General features: G+C 41.4%; 1 protein-coding gene across 1 annotated transcript in view; it reads left to right on the forward strand.

The window, feature by feature from the left end:
* The window catches only part of SEMA5B (semaphorin 5B), a 623,924-nt gene that overhangs the window by 487,078 nt on the left and 111,826 nt on the right, over positions 1-25,020 (forward strand). The window contains exons 9-12 of the mRNA XM_032227708.1: positions 5,744-5,842; positions 7,219-7,432; positions 13,768-14,053; positions 23,111-23,246. Coding sequence (XP_032083599.1) covers positions 5,744-5,842; positions 7,219-7,432; positions 13,768-14,053; positions 23,111-23,246 — 735 coding nt within the window. The remainder of the gene's footprint in view (positions 1-5,743; positions 5,843-7,218; positions 7,433-13,767; positions 14,054-23,110; positions 23,247-25,020) is intronic.

The following is a 25,020-nucleotide window of genomic DNA, read 5'->3' on the forward strand; positions in this document are numbered from 1 at the left end:
ATTCCCATTTCATAAATGAAAGGAAGTTGTTATATATGAAATTATGAAAGGATCTTTCTCTGCCTGCAGGGTGGTTTGGAGTGGTTGTGTATTAACAACTTTCCCAATAATATAATGTTTTTTCAAAAATTGCTTGCCCTTGTGCAAGCTTGTATGGCGGGAAACTGAAAACAATGCTTTTGACCTTCTGGAAGAGCTGTTTCTTCAGCTGCAATCTCTTGTTGGTGGCCATTTACAATCTCCAGATAATGAGAAAGAAGTTGAACATAAAATAATTTGTACAAATTACATTTCCTAAATATATATCAAACTTATTATTGGGTTGGGTTGGGTTTGTAAGCCGCCCACTCCTGGAGGACTCTGGGCGGCTTACAATAAAAAGGGAAAGGGAATAAATAAGACAAAACAACAATTTAAAATACAACAACATACACAATTAAAGTGGGGCTGGATTCTTCAACAGCCCCAGGCCTGCCGGAACAGCCAGGACTTAGTAACTTTACGGAAGGCCGGGAGGGTAGTAAGGGTCCGGATCTCAATGGGGAGGTCGTTCCAGAGGGCCGGAGCTGCAACAGAGAAGGCCCTCCCTCAGGGGGTCGCCAGCCGGCATTGGCTGGCGGATGGAATCCGGAGAAGGCAAAGTCTGTGTGATTGAATCGGTCTTTGGGAGGTAATTGGCAGGAGGCGGTCTCTCAGGTACCCAGGTCCAATGCCATGCAGGGCTTTAAAAGTAACGACTAGCACCTTGAAGCGTGTCCGGAGAACAATGGGCAGCCAGTGCAGCTCGCGGAGGATAGGTGTAACATGGGTGTACCTAAGTGCACCCACAATCGCTCGGGCAGCTGCATTCTGGACTAACTGAACTCTTCGAACGCTCTTCAACCGCAGCCCCATGTAGAGCGTGTTACAGTAATCCAGTCTTGAGGTGACGAGGGCGTGAGTGACTATCCGAAGGGCCTCCTGGTCCAGGTAGGGTCGCAATTGGTGCACCAGGCGAACCTGGGCAAAGGTCCCCCTGGTCACAGCCAACAAATGATGTTCTAACATCAGCTGTGGATCCAGAAGGACTCCCAAATTGCGAACCCTCTCTGAGGGGCGTATGATTTCACCCCCCCAGACTAAGAGAGCATCAATAGCCACTCGGTCTTGTCGGGATTGAGTGCAAGCTTGTTCGTTCCCATCCTAACAGCCTCCAGGCACTGGCACCTCACTTCTACTGCTTCACTGAGTTGGCATGGGGCGGACAGATATAGTTGTGTGTTGTCCGCATATTGGTGGTATTTAATCCCATGACGTCATATGATCTCACCCAGGAGCTTCATGTAGATGTTAAATAGGAGGGGGGACAGGACCGAACACTGCGGCACCCCATAGTTGAGGGGCCTAGGGGTCGTCCTCTGCCCTCCGACCAACACCGACTGCGACCTGTCCAAGAGGTAGGAGGAGAACCACCGTAGGACAGTGCCTCCCACTCCCACCTCCTGTAACCGTCGCAGAAGGATACCATGGTCGATGGTATCGAAGGCCGCTGAGAGGTCAAGGAGCACTAGGATAGAGGAGTGACCCCTATCCCTGGCTCGCCAGAGATCATCGATCAGTGCGACCAAAGCAGTTTCCGTGCTGTAACTAGGCCTGAAACTGGACTGAAAGGAATTCAGATAATCGGTTTCATCCAAGGCCTGCCGGAGTTGAAAGGCCACCACTGTCTCAACAACCTTCCCTACAAAGGGGAGGTTGGAGACTGGACGTTAGTTACTTAAAATGGCTGGGTCCAGAGAGGGCTTCTTCAGGAGGGGTCTCACCACTGCATCCTTTAGGAGGGTGGGAAGGATCCCTCCCGGAGAGAGGTGTTAACTATCCTCTGGATCCAGCCATGTGTTATCTCCCTGCTGGTCGAGACCAGCCAGGAGGGGCAAGGGTCCAGTATACAGGTAGAGGCACTCACCGCTCCCATGGCCTTGTCCACTTCCTCAGGAGCGACAAGTTGAAACTCGCTTTATAAAATCGGCTCAAGACCTTCCCCCGGCACCTCGGCTGGTACCGTGCAATTGGAGTCCAGATCTGTCCGAATCCGAGCGACTTTATCCATTAGAAACTGAACAAATTCCTCAGCTCTACCTTGTAAAGGGTCGCCCGCCTCCCTCCCTTTCAGGAGGGCACGGGTTATTCTAAACAAGGCGGCTGGGCACGATTCAGCGGATGCAATAAGAGCGGCAAAATGTGCACATTTCACTGCCCGTATTGCCACGAGATAGGTCCTGATATAGGCTCTCATCAGTGCTCGGTCTGATTCAGAGTTACTGGCCCTCCAGCGGTGCTCTAGGCGTCTCTTTTGGTGCTTCATCTCCCGGAGTTCCTCAGTAAACCAAGGAGCCCTCCTGGATCCGCAACCTCGGAGAGGCTGCAAAGGCGTAATCCGGTTTAGAGCCCCCGCCGCTGCTGTATTCCAAGCAGCGACTAAGGACTCCGCTGGACTGTGGATGAGAGCGTCAGGTATTTCTCCAAGTGCCGTCTGAAATCCCATAGGGTCCATCAGGCTCCTGGGGCAGAACCACCTAATCGGTTCCCCCTCCCTACAGTGGGGGATTGGTTTCCAAAAGTCAAGCCTCAGTAGGGAGTGATCAGACCATGACAAGGGCAAGATCTCAATGCCCTTCAAATCTAGATCACCTCTCCACTGCTCCGAGAGGAATACGAGGTCAAGCATGTGACCTGTTGAGTGAGTCGGACCCCGAATTACTTGGGTCAGTCCATGGCTGTCATGGAAGCCATGAACTCTTGCGCCCCATCAGAGTGCTCGCCGAGCGAAGGCAGGTTGAAATCCCCCAGGACCATAAGCCTGGGGAACTCTACCGCCAGCTCGGCTACTGACTCGAAGAGTGAGGGGAGGTCTATTGCAATGCTGTTGGGAGGTAGGTACGTTAACAACAAGCCCACTTGACCCGCAAGGTCCAACAGGGACTCACACCCAACAAGCTCTGGAGCAGGGATCCTATGAAGAACTAATGACCCTCGGATGATGACAGCCACTCCCCCACCCCGTCTCTGGGGTCGCGGCTGATGAAGCACCTGAAACCCTTCTGGGCACATTTCAGTGAGGGGGACTCCTCCCTCCGGGCCCAACCAGGTTTCAGTAATACATGCCAGGTCTGCCCCCTTGTCTAATATTAGGTCCCGGACGAGGGGAGCTTTGTGAACCACAGACCTGGCATTTAGCAACAACAGCCTGAGACCAGGGCCCTGACAACTCTCGCCATCTGGTCCTGGAGTAGAACTAACAGGGCCGGAAGGAGGGATTGTTGTGATGTAGCGAACCCTCCTTCCCCTAGCCCTGAAGTTCTCGTCGTACCCTCCCCATAGTGACCGTAATGCTCCGGCCCACCCCTGCACCCGTAGACCCCGTTTCCTCTCTCACAGCCTCCGCTCCTTCCGTCAGGCAATTTATATCAGTCATTCTAGGATGGGCCCCCTACCACTTCTGCAATAGCACTCAGTGGAGGAGGCACCAGGCTGTACTCCCAGTCCTCTCATACTTATACAACCACTCACCCATACATTCCCCACGTAAGTCAGTTAAAACACAGAAAATACAACAATAATGAGATTTTAAAAAGTGGGTACAGACATCAAACAGGCATACCATTCACACCACATTCATAAAATTTGCGGAGCACTGCGCTAGTGCGGTTTAAGATAGTCAATGGTGCGGAAGGAGGAGGGAGAGCTGCTCCGCCCCTCTCCCTTCCTCCAAGTCCCGGAAAGACATCCAAGGCCAAAGGTCCAAAGTCTGTGAAGACTAACTTCTCTTCTCCTATAAGCCCGGCCCAGAGGTCCACAGATATCAAATAGTCGGGATAAATCAAGATGAAAAGGGGAGGGTTCGAAAGTCCTTAACAAGTGTGTAAATCTTCTCACGTGCCGCAAACACCTCCAAATGACTACAGTCCGTAGCGTCGTAATAAAAAGACTCAGATGGAGTAGAAAGGCGCTATCCAAGTTGGTAGTCCAGGGGTCGTAGTGGGCGGTAATAAAGATGACTATATTGGTAATCCACGGGCTGTAGAAGATAATGAAGATGGCAATAATTAGGGTTAAGAGACCAAGTCCAAAAGCCCTAAACATGTAGTTAAGGACAGTCTGATGGTCAGAGTCCAGGAAGGCAGGAGACCAATGTTGAAATAAAAAGCAGCGTTGGGGGAAAAGGCAGCGTTGGGAAGAAATACAGTGTTGATAGAGGAAAATATATTGTTGGAGGGAGCAAGGTTGGTAGAAGAGGCAGCGTTGGTAAAGAAGACAGTGTTGGTAGAGGAAACAGCGCTGTTGGAAAAGGTAACATCGGTGAAGAAACTGCGCCAGATATGGAGGGGGGGGGCATCCAGAAGAGCTACGGCCACAGCGTACTCAACCAGCCGCCCGATTCGCCCCTTCCTAGCAAAAGCCTTGTTCAAACTCCCCTATTCTAAAAGATGGCAAAATTCGACCAACACAGTCACTGCAGGCTCACCAGATTGTAGAGAATGGGTGAGAAGAGTCAGAAAGCCCCCCAGCCGCTGGAGCCGCCGCAAAATGCTCTCAAACGCCTCTGTTGCTGCTACAGGGCCGCCATTCCCGCCGCCAAGGATGCCAAACCGCACTAGAAATTCTGGGGTCCTAGGCTGGAGGGAGGCAACAACCCCCCTCAATCCTCGGTTCATACAACTTCCTCGAAACTCTGACATCCTGGGGGGCCTCAGCGAGGGCGATAAGAAGCCGACTTCAGGGGTTCCCTGTGTTCTTTCGTTCGATCGACTTAGGACGGAGAAGCCCTGGCCACCATTCCGTTCTTCGCACATGTGCAGATCCCCGCAGATTGCTCCATTTGCTAGAGCAGCAGTCACCAACTGGTGGTCCATGGACCACTGGTAGTCCACAAGAAAATGTGGGTGGTCAAAAGCTTCCATGACAGGATTGGAATCCAACACTCGTTGTTCTATCCTCTCCACAGTTATACTGCCTTCCGGGATGTCTTAACCCCTTTCCCCAGAAGCTGCACAAATAGAAATCCACAGACCATAGTTATTTCAAGCTAGAGGTATTTAAACAAGATGAAACAAAACCTTTGACCCTCATTGTATGGCTGCAATCAAAGTTGTTGACATTTCTTTATAAGATAGACCAGAAGAAAAAACAGTAAGGTATAGTTTTAATCAACCAGCTTATTTGTCTAAAATGATAGAGAATAAAACTTATACAAAAGCTGCTATAATTTATGGATTGGATAGGAAGCCTCTGTACATAGTAATTGGAGTGTTTTTGTTTATGCAGTTTTATCAGTGTTGTGCTTCTTATATTTGGAGATTTATTAAATTTCTGTAAAATAAATTGTTTGAACAGAGACTGATTATACTGAATGAAATAGGGTGATTTTCCTTCTATGCTGATTGGATCATGCAATGTTTCAGATTTATGTTTATTTTATTTATATTTCACACTTCTGAATATGGTGATTTTCCTCCCCTGGTGATTGGATCATGTGATGTCTCAGTTTTATGTTTATTTTATTTTATTTATATTTTACACTTCTTAACCACCCATCTCCCTCAGAGTGGGGCTCTGAGTTTTCCCAATAGTTTTGCCAATTGCCAGTTCTCTTTTACAGAATGTACTGCAAGTGGATTCTTAGTTTTATGAAACTAAACTCTAACAAGTGTCGGTTTAGATTGGCCATCTTTCTGTAAAGTGTCTTTTCTTGTCTTTGCTTTAGGAGGAATGCCAAAACTATGTTCGCGTTCTCATTGTTTATGGGAAGAAGGTTTTCACTTGTGGCACAAATGCTTTTTCACCAGTATGTTCCAGCAGACAGGTAAATTGTACCCTTCCTTTTTCAGGATGTGCCAGAGAATAAGAGTGGAAGTATGATAAAGGATGCCCTGTTTATTATAAATCACACTAGAGAACGAGATACGACGTTAGTGTTGCGTTAATTGAATTTAATATGTGCAACTGTAAGAGAGGACAAGGAAAAAGTAATAACAAAGGGCAGCATATGTTACAATACCAAGAGGACTAGTTGCAATTATTGACTAGTTGTAATTAATTAAAAAATTGTAAATAGTCCAGGTTTGTAATTGGATTATTCAGGTGCCAGCCTCCTGCAGTGTATCTTTTTTGCAATATAAGCAGATGGGCCAGTTCTACTTGCTACTAAAAATTACATTTGTATTCATTAGTTTATCATGTCTGTACTGCTGTATAGAGCTACTTGGGAGATGCTCTGGAAAACTACTGTTGGTCCAAAATACTCCAGACAAATATTTAAAGCAAATAAAAAACTAAATTCAAAATGTAGGATTTCATAAAAGAAATACGTAATTCTGTTGCTGGAACTTGCTTCAAGTTGCTTCTGGGTTAAACCCAGAGCTCTTTGATAGTCAGTAAGGCCCTTCCTCGGTGTGTCCCAGGATTCCCAGAAGCAGCCTTGCATACTTGGAATAATTGAGTGTATCTCCAGGAGTAGGACTTTCTTCAGAGCCCTGCCTGAGGGACACACATCTTTTTCCCGTTTCAATGGAATTTCAGGGGTTAGCTAAAATCTTTCATATGAAATAATGAACTTCAGCTTCAATGTATGAATGAAGAACGGAAATGGGTGAACTATACAGTCTTTTAGATGAGAACTTAGATGAGAAGAATGCATTGAACCATTTTGAGAAGATGATGGTATGACCCTGCAATTTAGATAGATCCAGGGACCGGCATAGATAGTTGAGAACCAGAAATAGCAATGGAATAGATGTTTTTAGGACAATAATATTTGCCTGAGAATCCTTATAAAAGAGATGGGGAATCTTGGACTTTCTAGATATTACTGAACTACAACGTTTTGTTACTTCACCCAAAATTGCTAATAATGGATGGCGCTGGAAATCGTTCAGTAACATCTGGAGGACTATTTTCCCAACCATGTCCCTTAGCTCCTAGTTGTGCATGTATTAAAAATAAATATATAATTAACTCTATGAAAGGACACAGATGTAGTGTCCTACACCATGGGAAATCATTAAAATCCTTTTCTCATAGTTCTTGTCCTCAGTGCATTTAGCATCTTCCAGAGTTACAGTAAAGTGGGATTTTACACATGTTTTGTTTGGTCATCTGCAGATTGTTTTTTTTTTTTTTTTTTTTGTCACTAGCCTCATTGTTTTATCTTCCGACTTTTTTTTTTTTTTTGAAATACAGGTAGGAAATCTTAGCAAAATAATTGAAAAAATAAATGGGGTAGCTCGCTGCCCTTACGACCCTCGGCACAACTCAACAGCTGTAATCACATCCCAGGGAGAACTGTATGCTGCAACAGTCATTGACTTTTCTGGACGGGATCCAGCCATTTATCGCAGCCTTGGAAACATCCCACCTCTTAGAACAGCACAGTACAACTCTAAATGGCTTAACGGTAAGAACTCTTGGGGTAGTGAAGAGCATTTATTTCAACTGGACAGTCTTAGAAAACTGTATTATTTCTCTTATCTCATAAAAATCCTGCCTGAATACAGTAAAAAGGAGCTTGCTCCCAGATTGAACTTCACTAGCAGTGATAAAATGAAAGACCAATAAAAATGCAGAAACAAAACTGATAGAGTGTAGGCCTTTATCTTTTCTTATTCTGAAAACTGATGCACAGGGCAGATTCTGCCAGATATTCCATTTGTGTTCTTATTGTCTACAGCTGCATAAACACGTCTACCATATCGCTTATATCCTACTATGTCGTAAAACAAATCATGTATATTTAAAAGCTTGGTAGCCCATGAAACCTATGTTTCTTGCACCAGAATGTCAGAACATCCAGGTTTACCCTTATATTATGCAGAGATAAGCGGCGGCAAGAGCTTTCACTCCAGCCTGTTGGGTTCTTTGTCTTTTAGAAATACAGGATTCCTCAGTTGTAAATCTATTCAAACAGAGATTGATTATCTCTTTTTTTTTCCAGGGTACCATATTTAGTTTCTGAGGCCACATTTCAAGTAATAGTGCTTCAGACAGTAGTAGGATTAAAATAATTTAACAATGGTTTCTCTGCCCTAGTGACTGTGGGCATGGCCAATTCAAGATGACTCATTACATCCAGCCCTGCCTCCCGGCCATTCACTTCAAAGGCCTCAACAAGATACAATTTGCCTCTCTATTTATTTACTACTACTGAACATCCAAAGTACACTATTTAATCCTATGTATATATGCCATATGTGTACATACATAATATAGAGTGTGTAAAAAGATACATTAAGTATTATATATACTGTATGTGTATGTACACACACAAACACAGAGCTCTTATAAAACTATACATATACACTAACACTAACCCTCACACACCCAGTCCACATTCTGCCATACACTGAACTATAACTTCTGTACATTAGAACATTACACGTTTTCAGATTTACTTCCCTAGCCTGCACATGACCATTAGAGCTAGGAGATGTCATGGGCATTGCCAGGGAATTCTGGGCAATGAAGGAGGTATCAGCTGGCTGTGACAGTGGGCAACCAAAAGCACATGGCTGGGGCCTACACAGCCACCCTCACCTTCCCCTTAATGAAGCCGATGTTCGCAATGTACTAGCAGAACAACTGGCAACACATGTTGAGGCCATAGTTGCCGTCCATGCCAGTTGGAGGACACATAGCTGTGGGAGGAAGAGAGGCCGGCTGAACTGGACCCAGGAACTTCCTGGCTCCCCTCATCCCAGAAGCACCAACCTCACACTCTCCCCTCTCTGCTAGGAGGTAGGGGACCGAGCAGCAGTGACTCAACCTAGCTCATCTTCCTCTCTGCTACCAGCTGCGGCAGGAAGGGAAGGGCAGGCAGGGATCGGGGGGACACAGCCAGTTGGGAAATCCAAACCACTATCTAGCCAGGAGCTGTTGGTGGGGGTGGGTGAGGTGAGGCGGGGCCTATGGGACACACCTGGCTTTAAGTTCACAGACCTTTCTTTCTAAAACTGCCCAAAAGAGGGAGGGTAGGAAGTCCCCCACCCTGCCCCTTTGGCTCTCTCCATTACAGCAACTTACCAGGCAAGCGGCAAAGGCAGGCGAAAGCAGGCAAGTGGAGAAGGAGCTGGAGAGCATCTGGGATGTGGTGCTGAATGGTAGGCAGGCAAAGAGCTGGAGAGCAGCTGGGGCGAAGGCAGGTACGCAGGGAAGGAAAAATGAAAAATGGGGCAAAAAATGGCCTGAACAAAGGGCCATAAAACAGCCCCAAAAGGGACCAAAAATGGACTAAAAAACCCAGCAAGGCAAGCGAGTGGTCAGAGCATATAAGGTGAGAAAAAGAGTGGCTGTAAGAGTTGGGGTAGGCGCGTCAGGGCCAGCCAGTGGTAGGATTAGCCAGTTTACTGAACTGCACAAAATCTTAACAACCGATTCGCCTGAACCGGCTGAATCCCATCCCTGGCTTCAGACTAGTACAAGCATGAAAACCGATCACCTTTTATTTCAGTTATTTATTTACTACAATTAATTTCAAGCCATATCTTTCAGAATGTTATTTTCACATTAAAAATTACAATTTGGTCACACAGTAATATCTAAAGCTTTCAAGAGTTACATCCAATAGTTGGGGAGGTGCAGTGAATCTCTAGGGCATCTATACTGAAGCCACAAAGCACTGGCTTTGGTATACTTTTCCCTATAGTGAATCTGATAACTGAAGCTCCTATGCTGTACAGCTTGGCATTTTCATGTTACGATAAGTCCCAAAGGCTTGTTTTTTGGTTTGTACCCAATCCCACCTTCGTCGCCAGTGTTAGATTCTCGGAAAGAATCAGGCGGGAAGCGTCTGAGGAAACCGTAAGTCAACGTTTATTACAGGCAATGCAATACAAAGAAGTAGACCGGCACCCTCTCCCTGTCTGACAGCTATTTATATAGAGCTGTCAGACAGGAGAACCAATAGCCGCGCGTATGACAGCCCGGCAACTTGCAGGTTGCGCCTGATTGGCTAAGGCGCGCCTGGCTGTTGCCGAGCTGTCATTCGTAAGTCCGAGGACTTACTCAGGACTCAACAATGGCTACATTATAACTTGTTTACCAAAACCTCTTAGTTTTTGCTCATATAGATAAACCTTATCCAGAATAATCTGTTTTGGCCCTTCAGGTTGGCCTTTTAAGTCTCTCAATGATTTCCTCCATTGCTGCTGAACCAAGTCTTTTCACCTTGTTAATAGTTGTCCTTTTTTCTTTTATTCAACCTTTCTTAGCATTATTGACTGCTCAAGGGAGCTAGCTTTTCCCATAATGTGGAGCCTTTAATGCTTGATAGTTTCCTTGAAGACATTTCATTATGCAATTCGGTAATATCATCAGTGCTTGCAGATGTGAGGTTAATTCCTTGTTTATATACAGTAGTTTGCCTACCAGTGTTGGTGAGGAAGTGGTTTCTTCCCTAGCAGTTCCTTGATTAGGATATTGTTTTCTGCTCAATTGTTTCTCTGGTATTAATCACTGCTTATCTAGGTACAAGCTGCTGGAGAAGATGTATTCTGATCTTTTTGTTTCCTTCTTATTTTTATTGTCTCTTTTTAATAGTGTATAAATATGTGTGTCAATTGATAGTTGGTTTGTCTAAATGCAAGCTTCTAGGAATTCCCTAGATTTTAGTGGAAGCAATACCCTCCCAGTGATTTTACATGGCTATATGGCAAAGCTAGTACATGTCACCTTCTTTCTCCATCCCTTTTGAAATAAGGAAATCTGTTCTCCATAATGCCACAGTTGGCTCCTCTGCATGGCATAGACATTTGTCATGTAACCCTAATTTAAAATATTGTTTATATCCTAAAGGTTGCATGTTGACTCAGCTTTTAAAAGTTTTAGCCCTCTTTTCCTGAAGACATCTTAAATTTAACATTAAGCTTTTTGTATTAGATATTAAGTTTACATAATATCAGGGATGCTTCTTTCATTGTTATATGATGTCAATATGTGAAATCTTTCAAGCATTGTTAATGTATAGTATAACCTTTATTGCTATTGTACAAAATAAATACAATGAAATTGGTTATGAAAATGTGCATGCACAATTGGTTAACTTTTTTATGTTTCTCATTAAAATTGGGGACATTGTACTTTAAATATGGATGAGAACATTGAGAAAAGGTATCTTTGTAAGGAAAGCTTCCCGTTGGAAGAGCGAGTGCGTTCAGAGAAGCTTTGTGAGAGTGTTGTTGGAGAACACACAAACCAGCATAGAGAGACACTGCAGTTTCAATAGGCTTTTACTTTTGTGGAAATAGAGGTATCAGAGTCCATCAAACAGTCCAAGTCATACACGGTTAAGACAGTCAGTCATCAACATCTTTCAGTTAAGGGATAATCCAAATAACATAGTCCATAATCATACAAACAGTCTGGTACACAAAGTTTGCTAGCAGTTGCAAAACTTACAATAGCTCCCGCTGATCTCTATACGGCACTTCCAACAGCCAGCTTTCAAACACTCAGATCAGATCAACATCTAACAGTGATTCTGGCTCCATCTTATGGTCGATTGAGGAAACAGCAACCAATCACATTTACAGCATGATTTAAAGAAACAGGTTCAGCATTGTTACATGATTTATATATTGCCAACCCAACCATTAGATTATATTCCTAACAATCTTTTTTTCTAAAAATTTTAAGTAGGTACCTAGTTTCCATTGCTGTGGCACTTTACATGGATATATACCAGCCAACTAGAAAATACAAATTCAGAAGTTTTATTCCTTAACTATTCTTACTTAACTATTCCATTAAAAGTTGATTCAGGCAAACAAAAGTTTTACAGGACCTCTCAGGGTTAGATTTTAACAAAATCTCGAGGGAACAGCCATTCCTTAGGCATAGGCAGCTGTTAAGAATGCCATTGTATATATTTTGTGAAAGTTCAGTCCCCTTACTGAATCTTCAAGATTGTGCTGTATTGTGCTGTATTCATAATGGCGGTTTCAGAATGGTAGCTATGACTCAGGCAAGTTCATCTGACTTTAGGAATTCTTTTTTTTTTTTAAGAACATTTCTAAATGTTTGGAAACAATTCCAGTGGGAAAGAGAGGAACTGAGCTTGCTGTACTCTTTGGTTGATGTATTCACTCAACTAACAAAGTCCCCTGGGTACTTTTTAAGACTGAAATGTTTTAAAAATCCTTCACACTTCTTTGGTCAATGTAACTTTCTTTTATCTTTTCTGGTTGTTTTTTGGCCTGGAGTTATGGAGACTTGCATTTGAACAATTTAATTTTGCTATTTTGAAAGAAAAATATCAAACCATCTGATCATTTCCAGTATTAAATAATTACTTATTCGATCTTCTCTACACGTGGGATCATCCCCCAAAAGACCTACTGTGGGCCTACAGCCATCACCAGTGTATTGAATCATGCATATTCAATAATGAAATAACTTGTGAGACCACTTTTTTTGGCAGTTAGTGAAAACTGCACCATTGGTAAATGTTTATGGAGATTCTTAGTTATCCAGGTCATGGTTGTCCCCAAAGTGCTTTTTAAAAAGCAACTGGACTTTGTTTTTTTTCTTGAAGATGTTTCACTTTTCATCCTAGAAGCTTCTTTGCTCTTGGTTGAAGAGCTGAGGAAGCTTCTTGGATGAGAAGTGAAACTTCTTCAAGAAAAAAACAACAAAGTCCAGTTGTCTTTTAAAAAGCACTTTTGGTGTACCATTGGTACAGATCTCTGGGATATTGGAGAATCAGTGCAAATAGAGTTAATGATGAAAGTCAGGTATTGCTATTTATTGGTGGTAGCTGAATGCAAGGAAAAGAATAAAATAGCCTGGAACAGAGGTGGTATTATACCAGTTTAGACCGGTTTGCCCAAACTGGTAGCAGAAATCGCGGGTGCCTCCTCCCCCCCCCCCCCGACTCTATGGCATCCCATTTAAGCCCTTTTTTCGCCAAAAGCGCATTTGCAGAAGCATGTGTGCACGCTCACATTTGCAAACTGTTGGGGAAGGTAAGTTAATACCACCCCTGCTCTGGAATGAAGGTACACTTGGCTACAGGCCATTAATGTATATTCACATTTGAGAGAAGGTATGCCTTGTGTATGTGTTAGCTGAAAGAATCTTGCAATCTTGCCTTAAAATACTTACTTGTTGTGATTAATAGGGCTATTTAGTTTAATGGCTATTCATGTAATCAATTAGCTGACTCAAAAGCAACATTGAAACCCTCAGTATGATGGGCCTCCCTCTGAGGCTTGCACTGTAGGAACCTTTCTCCTTTTGAAAATCTCCTTGAACTCTGGTGGACTTTGCTGCCAACAGTGTCACGTAGCTCTTCATATCTCCAGGGAATTTCTGTGCATCATCATTAACTACAAACCAACAGGCAAGCAAGTAATACTACTTGTGCTTTCTTTCTCTGTACCCACATAGCCAATCACACATAAATCCTCAACCGAATGATTTAAAAATGAATGCACAACTCAACTCCATGAGAAAAAACAACCACCAAAGACCAAAAATAACAGTGAGATTGTATATGTTCTGCCTCTATGTTTTGATACTGATGGCTTATTTATAAGATGTAACTTATCTCTTGATGCTGAGGAATCAATTATTGATGTGCTTTTAAGAATCATACCATAGCTTGTTTTTCTTCGATGTTCTGGAAAAGATTTGTTTTTCTCCTTCAGGCCTCTTGCGAGCATTTGTCCATACTTCAGACGGAAAGCCCAATTTCTTAATGTATTTCTGACTGTGTTTTATGGTTTAATTTTTCTCCAGAGCCCAACTTCATTGCTGCCTATGACATTGGTTTGTTCACTTACTTCTTTTTCCGTGAGAATGCGGTGGAGCATGACTGTGGAAAAACTGTCTATTCTCGTGTGGCCAGAGTTTGTAAAAATGACATTGGGGGACGATTTTTGTTGGAAGATACATGGACAACTTTCATGAAGGCTCGGCTGAATTGTTCCCGTTCTGGAGAAATCCCTTTTTACTACAATGAACTGCAAAGCACATTTTATCTTCCTGAACAGGATTTGATCTATGGAGTATTCACAACCAATGTGTGAGTTTGTTATTTCTGTTGTCTTCCCACTCAGTTGTTTCTAATGCTTTGGGGGTCGTCGTCCCCATAATGCTACATTTATTTTAAAAAGTCAAGGATCCCCCCCCAAGCAATTACCTTCAAATTGTCTGTGTGTTTGGGGGGGGGGGGATTGATTGTCTTATATTTCCAGTGCTAGCATCTTCAAATATTTCTTGCTGAAATGCATGAGTGGATGCAGAATAACCTGAAGATAAGCTGCGGCTTAAGAGGACTTTCTTGCTCAGTGAATGTAACTCTAACATCTATGCAGGGCTTGGAGCAGATGGGTTGGTTGCAATTACTGCAGGTAAATTAAAAAATAAATTCAGAGGAGGAAGTTGGTAAAATGTCTAATGAGAATATCTGTATACGGCTAAAACTTTTCCTTCTGTATCTTTTACCTGGATGAAATGGTGCATTACAGGGCAACAATTTTTGAACCACAGTACCTCAAATGAACTCCCTCACTAACTCAGTGATGGAGATGGGCGGTTTCAAAATCTTATAAATAAGGAAACTCACAGAATGAGAACTCCTTGAGGGAATGAAATTTGGGGAAGTTGTGGCTGCTAGTCAGGTGTTCCTCATTTTCAGTGTTCCAGGATAGTTTCCCACTCTCACAAGACACTCTCACTATCCCTTATTACCTCCCGCACCCAGCAGCAGCCGTTTAACAAACTTCTGGAAGTGTGGTGGGAGGGAGGGAAAGGGAAACAGGGAGGAAGGACCCCTGCACACCCTTCCCGGTCAATGCCACCTCCCCAATGTACCTTCCCCAACTCATGCACCTCTTGCACACCCACGTGCCCTCTCTGACCTTCACTGCTCCCCAGTCTGTGTAGCATCTCCTGCACATGCCCACACAGCATTCCTGATCCTGTTGTCCCCCTGCACCACCTCTTAACTCTCCACCCATGCAGCACCTTTTATGCATCCTCATGCACAGGGATGGTATTCACTTACCTTTGCTACTGGTTCGCAAATATGAGCACATGCATGCGCAGAACATAAAAAACAGGATTAGGGAAGAAGGCGGGGCTTAGCAGTGAGAAGATGGATTTTCAGGCTATTCCTGAAATTTCCCTATTCCAAAGGAATTGGACAGTTCATTTGGAACCCAAGCTGTCCCAGAGAGACAGTGAAAGGTAGGAGGAGATCCAGTGACCCCAGAGACGTTCGCAAAGTCCCTGGGGGCTTGGAATTTAACCTCCTTTGCCAGTGACTTCTGGATTAGCCGTAAGCTAACCGAAACTGCAGATAGCCCCAAAGAATGGCGAAAGTGTTTTCCAGCTGGTAAGGTGATTTTATTACTCAGAGAAAGACGGTCTGCATAAAAATTTAAGCTAATTGAAACCAAAGAACAGAAGAATCTAGCGGCGATTTTGATCTCTTTATTGGTTTATGGACGGTGGTTACCCTATTTTTTAAATGTTTTAAATGCTATTTACATGGACAAAGGAAAGATTACTCCAACATCTCCTCTGACCCTCTGTAAGTGGGCTGTAAACCAATTCACTATAATTTGGCTCTTTACAACCTGACACTTTTATTGCTTGGCTGGATGGGTCTAAGATCAGATAAGATTGTACAGCTCCCAGCTTGTTTTTACTTGCAAATACCTTAGAGTTTCCCTTGGAAAAATACTAGCTGCGTACAAAGATGGCGTCTATTCAAGTTTCAAATGATTCATTTCAAATGATTTCTTCCGCACTACAAAAATTATCTGCCACATATGGTAGATTTGAGAGGAAGCTGGATTATCTGCTGTTTCTAGCAACAAAATATGAAGAAAAAAGTGAGAATGTTGAATGTTTGAATGTTCCTGAAATACAAACGAAGGATGTCAGAGATGAAGATTTTCAACTTGCTGATATTCCGGGCAACTGGTTTACCTCTGAGGGAGAAAAAGATGGAATGTCTGAAGGGGGGGCAGCCACGCAGAAGATTTACTTCGAAAGACAGAGCGTAGGAGGAGTGAGAAGCATTAAAGAATTTATACTTTATGAAATATCATCTGCAAAACTTTTGGTATCACCACTGAGAATTAAAGACAAGCTGAAAAAGGGAATAAACGGAGGACGGCAGCATTATATGAGAGGCACCTTAAGCAAAAAGGTGCAAAGATTTTTTTGTATGGACTTACTCATAAAAACGTTTGGAGAACTTGATCCACGAATGGCAACAGGATTAAGGAGGTTTTGTTACTGGAGAGACACAGGCTGATAGATGGAAGAATACAATCCAAAATTAGCTAAACCTAATTAAATTCATTTGTAATAGACATAGTTGAATAATAATTGATAATGATAGTAATGTATATAATGTGGAGTTGATATGATAAATAACAATTGGATATGAGAAGGGAAGGTTAGAAATATTTTTGGACCATATATAAAGGTTATTAATCACAATAACTATCACTATTAAAAAATAAAATAAAACTAAATACAGTTAAATCTTAACTAATATGGAGAAAATGCTATGATATACGATATAATTACATAAAGAAAGGAGAATGATAATAAACTATATACATGGAGGATGGAATTTGTGGTATTAAATATTATGGATGTTTAGCTAAAACAGGATATGAGGATTTGATGTTAATGGAGGATTTTATAAACAAGTAAATGAAATGCTAGCATGTGGTTATGGATTAAATCTTTGGCATAGTTAAGGATGAAGGATGTTTAAACAACTGTAGTCAACTAAAAGTGGAGGTATGATGATGTTAATATGGTAAACATTTGAGTTAAGATATTTGAATTAATATGAATTAATGGAAGAGATGCACAAAAACATGTTGTAACCAGCTGATATACTTTTTTATAACATATACTTGTTGTATTTTTTTTTTGTTTTCTTTCTCTGCCTTGTTTTTTGTTTTTTGTCTTTTTTGTGTTTTGATTTTTTTTCCCCCCACTGTTGTGGGCATGTGTTGTTTATGTAACAAAAAAAAAATATAAAAAAAAAAACAGGATTAGGTCCGGGTGGGTGGAGCCTCCCGCCACCTCTGCTACCAGTTCACCCGAATCGGATAGAACCAGCTGAATAGCACCCCTGCTTATGCACCATTCTCAACCCATGCTGCTTCATCTTCCCTGATCTATGCAGCAGTTCTTGCACATCCCTGTATACCATTCCCAAGCCATGTCACTTCACTGAGCGCCCATCCCGACTTACACAATACCTCTCACAAACCTCCAGGTACATTTCCCAACCCATATTTCCACACCACGCACACCTTTGCTCTCTCCTTCCCCCAGCCAGCAGCAGACCCTTGCCTGCCTGCTGACTTTGGACTTTTCAGTTGCTGCTGTCTTCCTCATTGACTTTTTCCCTGCAAGCTTCCCATAAGCAAAGTAAAATACCAGCAGGAATTTGAGGGTGGGAGGGAAGTTTCATGTTGTGGCTAGTCCATGAACCTTGGTTTTCCAGAAGGAATAAAATTGGAAATTGTAGTTTAATTTATCTGTGGATGACTCCAAAAAAAGCTGTGCTTGATATGGAGCAGCACAAAGCTTGTTCATATCTTGGTGTATTAAACTGAGGTTTGATTACCTGGAAAGGATTCTTATTTGGTAATTATCCAGAGTTGATATATCGGATGAATCAGGGAACAGTGTGTTTCTTTCATTGTTCAGTGTATAAATAGAAGCTAATGTATTTTTCTCCATCTCACCCTTAATTGTTTACACTGCACTCTTGGTAGTAGTAAACAGGAGCTTATATGCAATTATATCTTATTTAACCTGAGAAGAAAAAAGACATTAGAGAACACTTTCAGAAGTAAATAGACAAATTATTATTGATAATAGTTGATCAAATAAGAATTTTGTGCTGTGACACAATGTTCTTTCAAATATTCAAAGAAGGAAAAAATGTTCCAATTTGTCAGCCATCTAGATAAATAATGGTAATTATTCTTTTAACTTCTATCAGGACTTGTGTCATGCTTATGCTTTCTGCATATAAATTAAGCCTTGTGTTCATTCCAGTAATATGATTGATATATTAAAGGTGCCTTATTTGTATCTTAAAGCAAACTTGCTTTTCAAGGATGAGGAAAATAATCTTGAAGCTTTCATTTAATGAGGTCAGTAGCAATTTCAAAACAAAAACAAAAGCAAAAACAAAACCCCAAGGCTTCAGCCAGTTTGGTACACTTCATTGTGGAAAAACATCTTATATTCCAATTTATTGTACATTTTTGCATAATACAGAGCTAGGTCAGCAGGAAAAAAAGGTATTTAGGGAACCAACTTATGAAATATTTAAACAGTTGTTATAAAAGTTTCCAGATGGGTCACTGAAAAATATTTACAAGCTTTTGGATATGTTGTGTTTTCTCATCGGCCTGTTAATCATTGGTGGGCCAGAAAATACACCACCAGTCTGGCTTGTAAATGAAATGGTGATCAAATACAGTATACCAATAAATGCTGGAGAGGGACAATGTTGTGGGTTTTTTGCATATCCATTGCTTTCCCGACAATCTGTCACTCTCATCTTATGCGCCAATTCTTCAGAGACCCATATGAAAAATGATTATACAGCGGACAAAACTCAATAATAGTATATCAGAAAAGTCTTTGTTGGACTTCCTCTATATGTTTAGAGCTTTTCTTTGCAATAACATTTTGCAAAATGTATAGCAAAATAAATTAACTTGAGGCAGTGGTATTGCCTACCTACCTCTGTATTAGCCAATTGTCGCTTTCACATCAAGAGTTCCCTTGTAAGGGAGAAGGACTGCATGAAAAATAAATAAAATAAAATAAATGAAGAGAATTCTAAGTAAGTTCCTGTACTGAAGGGGAATGATTAAGAGCAGTGTTTTTGAACCTCAGCAACTTTAAGATGTGTGTTTTTCAGCTGCTAGAATCCCTCAGCCAGCATGCTGTTTCAATGAACATGCACACAATGAACAAGGAACATACATCCAGCGTGCTGGCTGGGGGATTGTGGGCAGAGGTGGACTGCTGCCAGTTCAGTCAAACCAATAGTTCCAACCACCGGCGGGGTCTGCCCACCCGCCCCAGCACTATCCTATTCTATTTATCTCACTCTCGGGCTTTGTTCTCCACCCATGAAGCCCAGCTGACTGCCGCGCCTCACCTGCTCTACTCACTGTGGCTGCCTTGAGAAGATTTGCTGTGTGTTTGAAGCTAGCATGCGTGCGCATTTACATTTCCAGCGAACTGGTTGTTAACGTATATGCAGCCCACCTCTGATTCTGGGTATTGATGTCCACAGTCTTCAGGTTTCTGAAGTTGATTTATAGCCATTACATAGAGTTGGAGAATGCAACGTTACTTGCCAAGGGCTCACATTTACTTTTTGAAAGTCATGCTGATTTCTAAAAAGTTAACTCCAAGAACTGTTCTCCCCAAAGAATGATAGTAGGGCTAGGATAAAAACCACAATTGATTTCCTTCACATTTGAATTTTGATGAAATCAGATGCAGCTTGTAGGATAACTCTTTATGTATTCAATCAGGGTTCTTAGTCACTTTGATAAAGACTTTCTTCAGAACATCATCAGTCTCTAGAGGCCGCAGGCACTGTTTTGGAGAAGCAAAGTACTGCCCATGTTGATACAGGTTAATATGGCAGCTGCTGACATCCTTGCTCTTCACGATTCATATTCTTATTAGCATAGCTAGGAAAGTAGGCTCTTTGTGGGCTGGGGAACTAAATTATATGGAGATATTACATTTCAGCTGATTTGCTCAAAAAGTGTAATTGGATAAAGATGTAGAGAATCCTGAGAACGGAATCCACGTATGTGCAGTTCTTATGATTCCCTAAGGCAATAGCAGCTGATTTAAACATTTATTTGACCCCAGAAACTTTATTTAAATTATAAATGTTTAGTATTGAAAAAAAGCTGACACCGTCCAGAGCGTAGAACAACTCAAAGAACTAATGCAAGATCAGAAGATGTGGAGAGACCTGGACCATAGAATCTCCAAGAGTCAGACACAACTGCATGGATAATATCATCATCATCATCATCATCATCGTTGGGAAAGTCACAATAATTATAATCATAATAATATTTAGCCACCTTGTAAGATGGTTTGGAATACCTATATACTGTAACAGTACAATACTTTTATACTTCTGTTTGTCTTCTTCACTTGAAATTTTGGAATGTTTGAATCAGTAGAATATCTGTTTCTGAATCAGTTGTTTTCAGAGTAGGCATCTTTGTTTATTGTTCAAGCTCCAGTTCTGCATTTTTCAGCCCACAACTGCTGTGCATGCTGACAAGAGTTGTCACTTGGCCCAATATACCAGATCCAAAGACATAAAACTGTTGAATCATCCAAACTTGAACTTCTGCTATGAGATTTGCTGCAAAACATTCAGTGGCTTGCTTTAGAAACCCCATTCAAGCCTCTAACCATGCACAAGGTTGTTGGCTTTTTAGATTATTATTTTGCTTCTCCACTTGTGCCTTTAGGCATTAGGTTGTCATTTGTCATTAGCATTGTCTAAAGAGCAGCCTTCTGTTAACATGCAACATGTCAGTAATACTTAGGCAGGAATGAAGAAAGGTTCATCATGCAGTGCTTTGACAAGTTCACAGCCAACTGCTGCATTGCTCAATGGAATGGAAGGATGGCTGGGAGAGGAAAGTAAGCCTTCAGTCTTATTCCAAGTTTAGTAACTGCTTTTGCTTTGGCAAGAGGAAAAAGGGATCTTCTGCTCAGGCACAGATCAAGAAAGTTCTTAAGATGTTTGATGATCCTGGTGGAGTCTTCCTAAAAGTGTGGTCTAACCCCTTTGATGGCAGAAAGTGAGAAGGAACTAAAGAGCCTCTTGATGAGGGTGAAGAAAAAGAGTACAAAAGTTGGCTTGAAGCTCAACATTAAGAAAACTAAGATACTGACAAATAGATGGGGAAGAAATGGAGGTACTGACAGATGTTATTTTCCTGGGCTCTAAGATCACCCCAGATGGGGACTGCAGCCAAGAAATTAAAAGATGTTTGCTCCTGGGGAGAAAGGCTATGGCAAATCTAGACAACATGTTAAAAAGCAGAGACATCACCCTGACAACAAAAGTGCATATAGTCAAGGCTACGGTTTTCCCAGTTGCAATGTATGGCTGTGAAAGTTGGACCATAAGAAAAGCTGAACGCCAAAGGATTGAGGCCTTTGAACTATGGTGCTGGAGAAGACTCCTGCGAGTCCCTTGGACTGCAAGACAATCAAACCGGTCAGTCCTAGAGATCAACCCTGACTGCTCTTTATAAGGCCAGATCCTGAAGAAGAGACTCAAATACTTTGGCCACCTGATGAGAAGGAAGGACTCTTTGGAGAAGAGCCTCATGCTGGGAATGATGGAGGGCAAAAGAAGAAGGGGACAGCAGAGAATGAGATGGCTGGATGGTGTCACTGAAGCAGTCGCCGTGAACTTCAATAGACTCCAGAGGATGGTAGAGGACAGGAAGGCCTGGAGGATCGTTGTCCATAGGGTCCTGATGGGTCAGTCACGACTTCGCAACTAACAACAACAACAACAATGAGAAGAATATTAGACTCATAAGCAGCTCCTGCAGTGAATGCTGGAAGTTGCTAGGATACTAATTCAAATATCACACAAACTTCATTCATGCTTCTTATCACAGGTAAAGAATAATAGAAATGGATGTTTATATTGTTTTCTCCATTTTGTATTGTATTATGTTCTCTTTCCTTTTGCCTGGACCAGGTGGGTTCTGTTTAAATACTTTGCCCAAATACTTGTTTCCTGCATAAAAATGTCACAACTTGGAAGGCAGTTCTTCTCATTGGTAAAAGCATTACCAGTTTAGTAAAAAAAATATGTTCTTTTCATAGTAGTCCAAATTATTTCCAGTAGTGACACAATATGAAAAGCAATCATTCAGATATTTGCACAGCAGGATGACATGTCTTTCATGCTGTTTTGAAAGAGCCTTCTATATTTTTAGACACTTTTTACATTTTAATAGTTTTTAAAACTATTTTGAACTCGCTGATTCTTCTTTGATGCTTGTCCTCCTTCTTCCCACCACTTAAAATAACACAGAAATGTTTTGAATCTTCAGTTTGGCCCTACAAGTACTTTGTGTTAAAACTAATACTCTCCAAATTATAAAATCCCAGCTCTTTGTAGATTGCATTTGAATAAGGATAGCCTATCTCAAATAGAATGAAAAGAGAGAGTGAAGAAGAATTAGCAGAAGAAGTGAGGCTCTGTAGAGATTTTGTTTTGTAAGTCTTTTGGATATTGAAAAATCTATATAAGAAACTTTTTGAATGTACAAAAATATACAGGAACATTTAATAAATAATGGGAATAACCTAGGAATAATCAAAACAATGTTTTTAGGAGACTTGGTATCCAATAAGGCTTTGCTAAGATTTGGCTTGCTTCTGAGTTCTGCCTCAATAGATCAGAGTCTAGGTCTTTGGAGTGTGTTCAGCTGCTTCTTCCCAAAAGTTACATATTCTGAAGTTCTGGTAGACAACAGTATTAGGTAAAAGATTAGACAAATTCTGATTTCCTTATTTGTGACATGTCTTGAGCCTCTTATGCAAATAGAACGGCAACTTTAATAGATGTGGCTGGTCTTCGTCAGAGGGTGAATTAGTATCTTGCAATGAAACCTGTGGAGCTTAAAATTAAATCTCACCTTGAAAAGTAAACTAGAGGTTTAAAAATTAAGCCCACTTACCACCAGTCAGGATTGATGGGGTATCAGTATTAATGTTCCTTGTGAATTAAACTGTGTGTGACTTTCCGTGTCAAAATTGCTTTTCCCAGTCTTAAATCACATGAGGTGTTCAAGGGGGGGGGGACTTTTCAACATCTCCTAATTGTCATCTCATCCATGTAGATTCTTTTCTCCCTTCTGAGACCTGTAGCCTTGTGTATTGCTTCTTGGCAATCTATGTGTCATTTATTTTCCCGAGATTTGATGTCTGTTATGATGAAAGTGTCAATGCTCCAAAGATTAAATTGATTTTCTTCTTTTCTCTTCCCTTCTGTCCTTGTGTCTAGAAACAGTATTGCTGCTTCAGCAGTGTGTGCCTTCAATCTCAGTGCTATTACACAAGCCTTTAATGGACCTTTCCGATACCAGGAGAACCCAAGATCTGCATGGCTCCCAACAATCAATCCGATCCCAAACTTTCAGGTATTTTAAAACATTCTCAACTTACTCAGAACCTCTTGTGTTTCATCTGCAGTAAAACATTGGAATTAATCAGTTGACTAGTGTATAAAGTTTGGAGATAAGGAATTTAAGTTTATGTGGGTAGGTGGCGTGCATGAATTAATGGATAGGAACAGATGCCTTGATCTGGCTGTATATAAAAGGATACCAGAGTGATGCTGTGTCATTTCTTAGCTTAATATAGCCTGGAAGAAGAATTATAGGAGATAATATTCACTTTTGTGTCTTGTTTATCTGTTAAGTTTATATCTCCCTTTTCTGTTAGGAATTTGAGCTGACATAAACAGGATACCCAGTTCTATTTTCATTTCCATAACAATACTTTGAAGCTGTTTAAAGATAGTGGCTGACCAAAAGTCATCCAATGATCTTCGACAGTCGAATGTAGGCGTCAGTTTCGCAATCCCAAATCTTACAATAACTAAATGCGTTCGCAGTAAGGACAGATATGCATTGTTTTTCTGTGTTAGCATTGGCCATCTCCAAGATGATATTTTTGACAGTAAGCGTTCAATTCTATTCAGTACAATACAATTTGGTTTATTGGATTTTGAGGCTGTCTGATTCCCAAAAAACTTTGGGCAATTTACAATATTTAAAAGACCATGTAATTGAAAAGGGAGCATGACCGCCTGTACAAAAACACATAAATGACACGTAGGAAAAAAATTGCCACCATAATTTCCTTCTACAGACAGTCTAACCCCAGGCTAGAACAAAACCAGGTCTTACAGGTCTAGATCAAACTTTAAACTGCCAAAATAAAAGCATCTTTTATGTTGGCCAAAAATAAGTTATTATTGGTATATGTTTCTGGTAGTAGCCGGCATACCAGCAGATGGGCCAGGCTCTGTGTCTCTCCACATTCACATAGTGTGTTGTTATCCACTAAAAGCCTCCATTTGAGCATATTGGTTTTACATTTAAGCAATTCTTAATCTATTCAGGGTCCTCCAGTTAATATAAGGGAGTGTCAGATCCTTCAATCATATTCTCATTTAATCTTATTCTTTGCTTAATGGTCTCCTTTCTCCATCTTTTAATTTGATTTTGACAAAGCTTGCTTTTAAGAGACTTCAAGAGTGGAAACCAGATTTATCTCCAAAGGGTGCTGTTCCAGAGGGTTTCCTCAGCCCTGTGATGTGAATATTTAATTGAAGAGACCAAGAGTGTACCCATTCTGCCTGTTTGTACCATTGCATTGCATATATCAGGTCACTTTGCATATATGGGGATTCTGGTAACTCAGTGTTGCCAGTTATTGCCAAGGTTGTGTTTCAGCAGAAAACCCACAGCTGACCTGCTATCAACTGTATGCCTGCTGCTGTATCCTTACTTGCTGCCTGCCTTTGTGGGTGTGTATGAGGGGGGGAGTTGCAAATATTTGTTTGTTGGTTCCAATCCTATTTTTCTATGCTAAACACCCATCAGATACCAGTTCATTGGAGGTCTGTTATGTTCCTAACTCAAGTAGCATTGAGGGATATTCTGGACATTTTGTAGTCCTTTTAAAAGAATAAAATTTGCACTACAAAAGAAGTATGAAAAGATTACAAAGCCAAGTTAAGAATCTTACAAAAAGGAATGTAATAATGGTGGATAACAGGATCTAAAAAAAATATTAGAGAATGTTTCAAGTAGAGAAGGAGCAGAAGGTAAATGAAGCCTTCAAGAGATGACAAAGATAATATAGTGACTAGAAAAAAATTATTGGAGAAAAAAATAATTCCTCACT

The sequence above is a fragment of the Thamnophis elegans genome, chromosome 1, assembly GCF_009769535.1.
Source record: "Thamnophis elegans isolate rThaEle1 chromosome 1, rThaEle1.pri, whole genome shotgun sequence".
Lineage (NCBI taxonomy): Eukaryota > Metazoa > Chordata > Lepidosauria > Squamata > Colubridae > Thamnophis > Thamnophis elegans.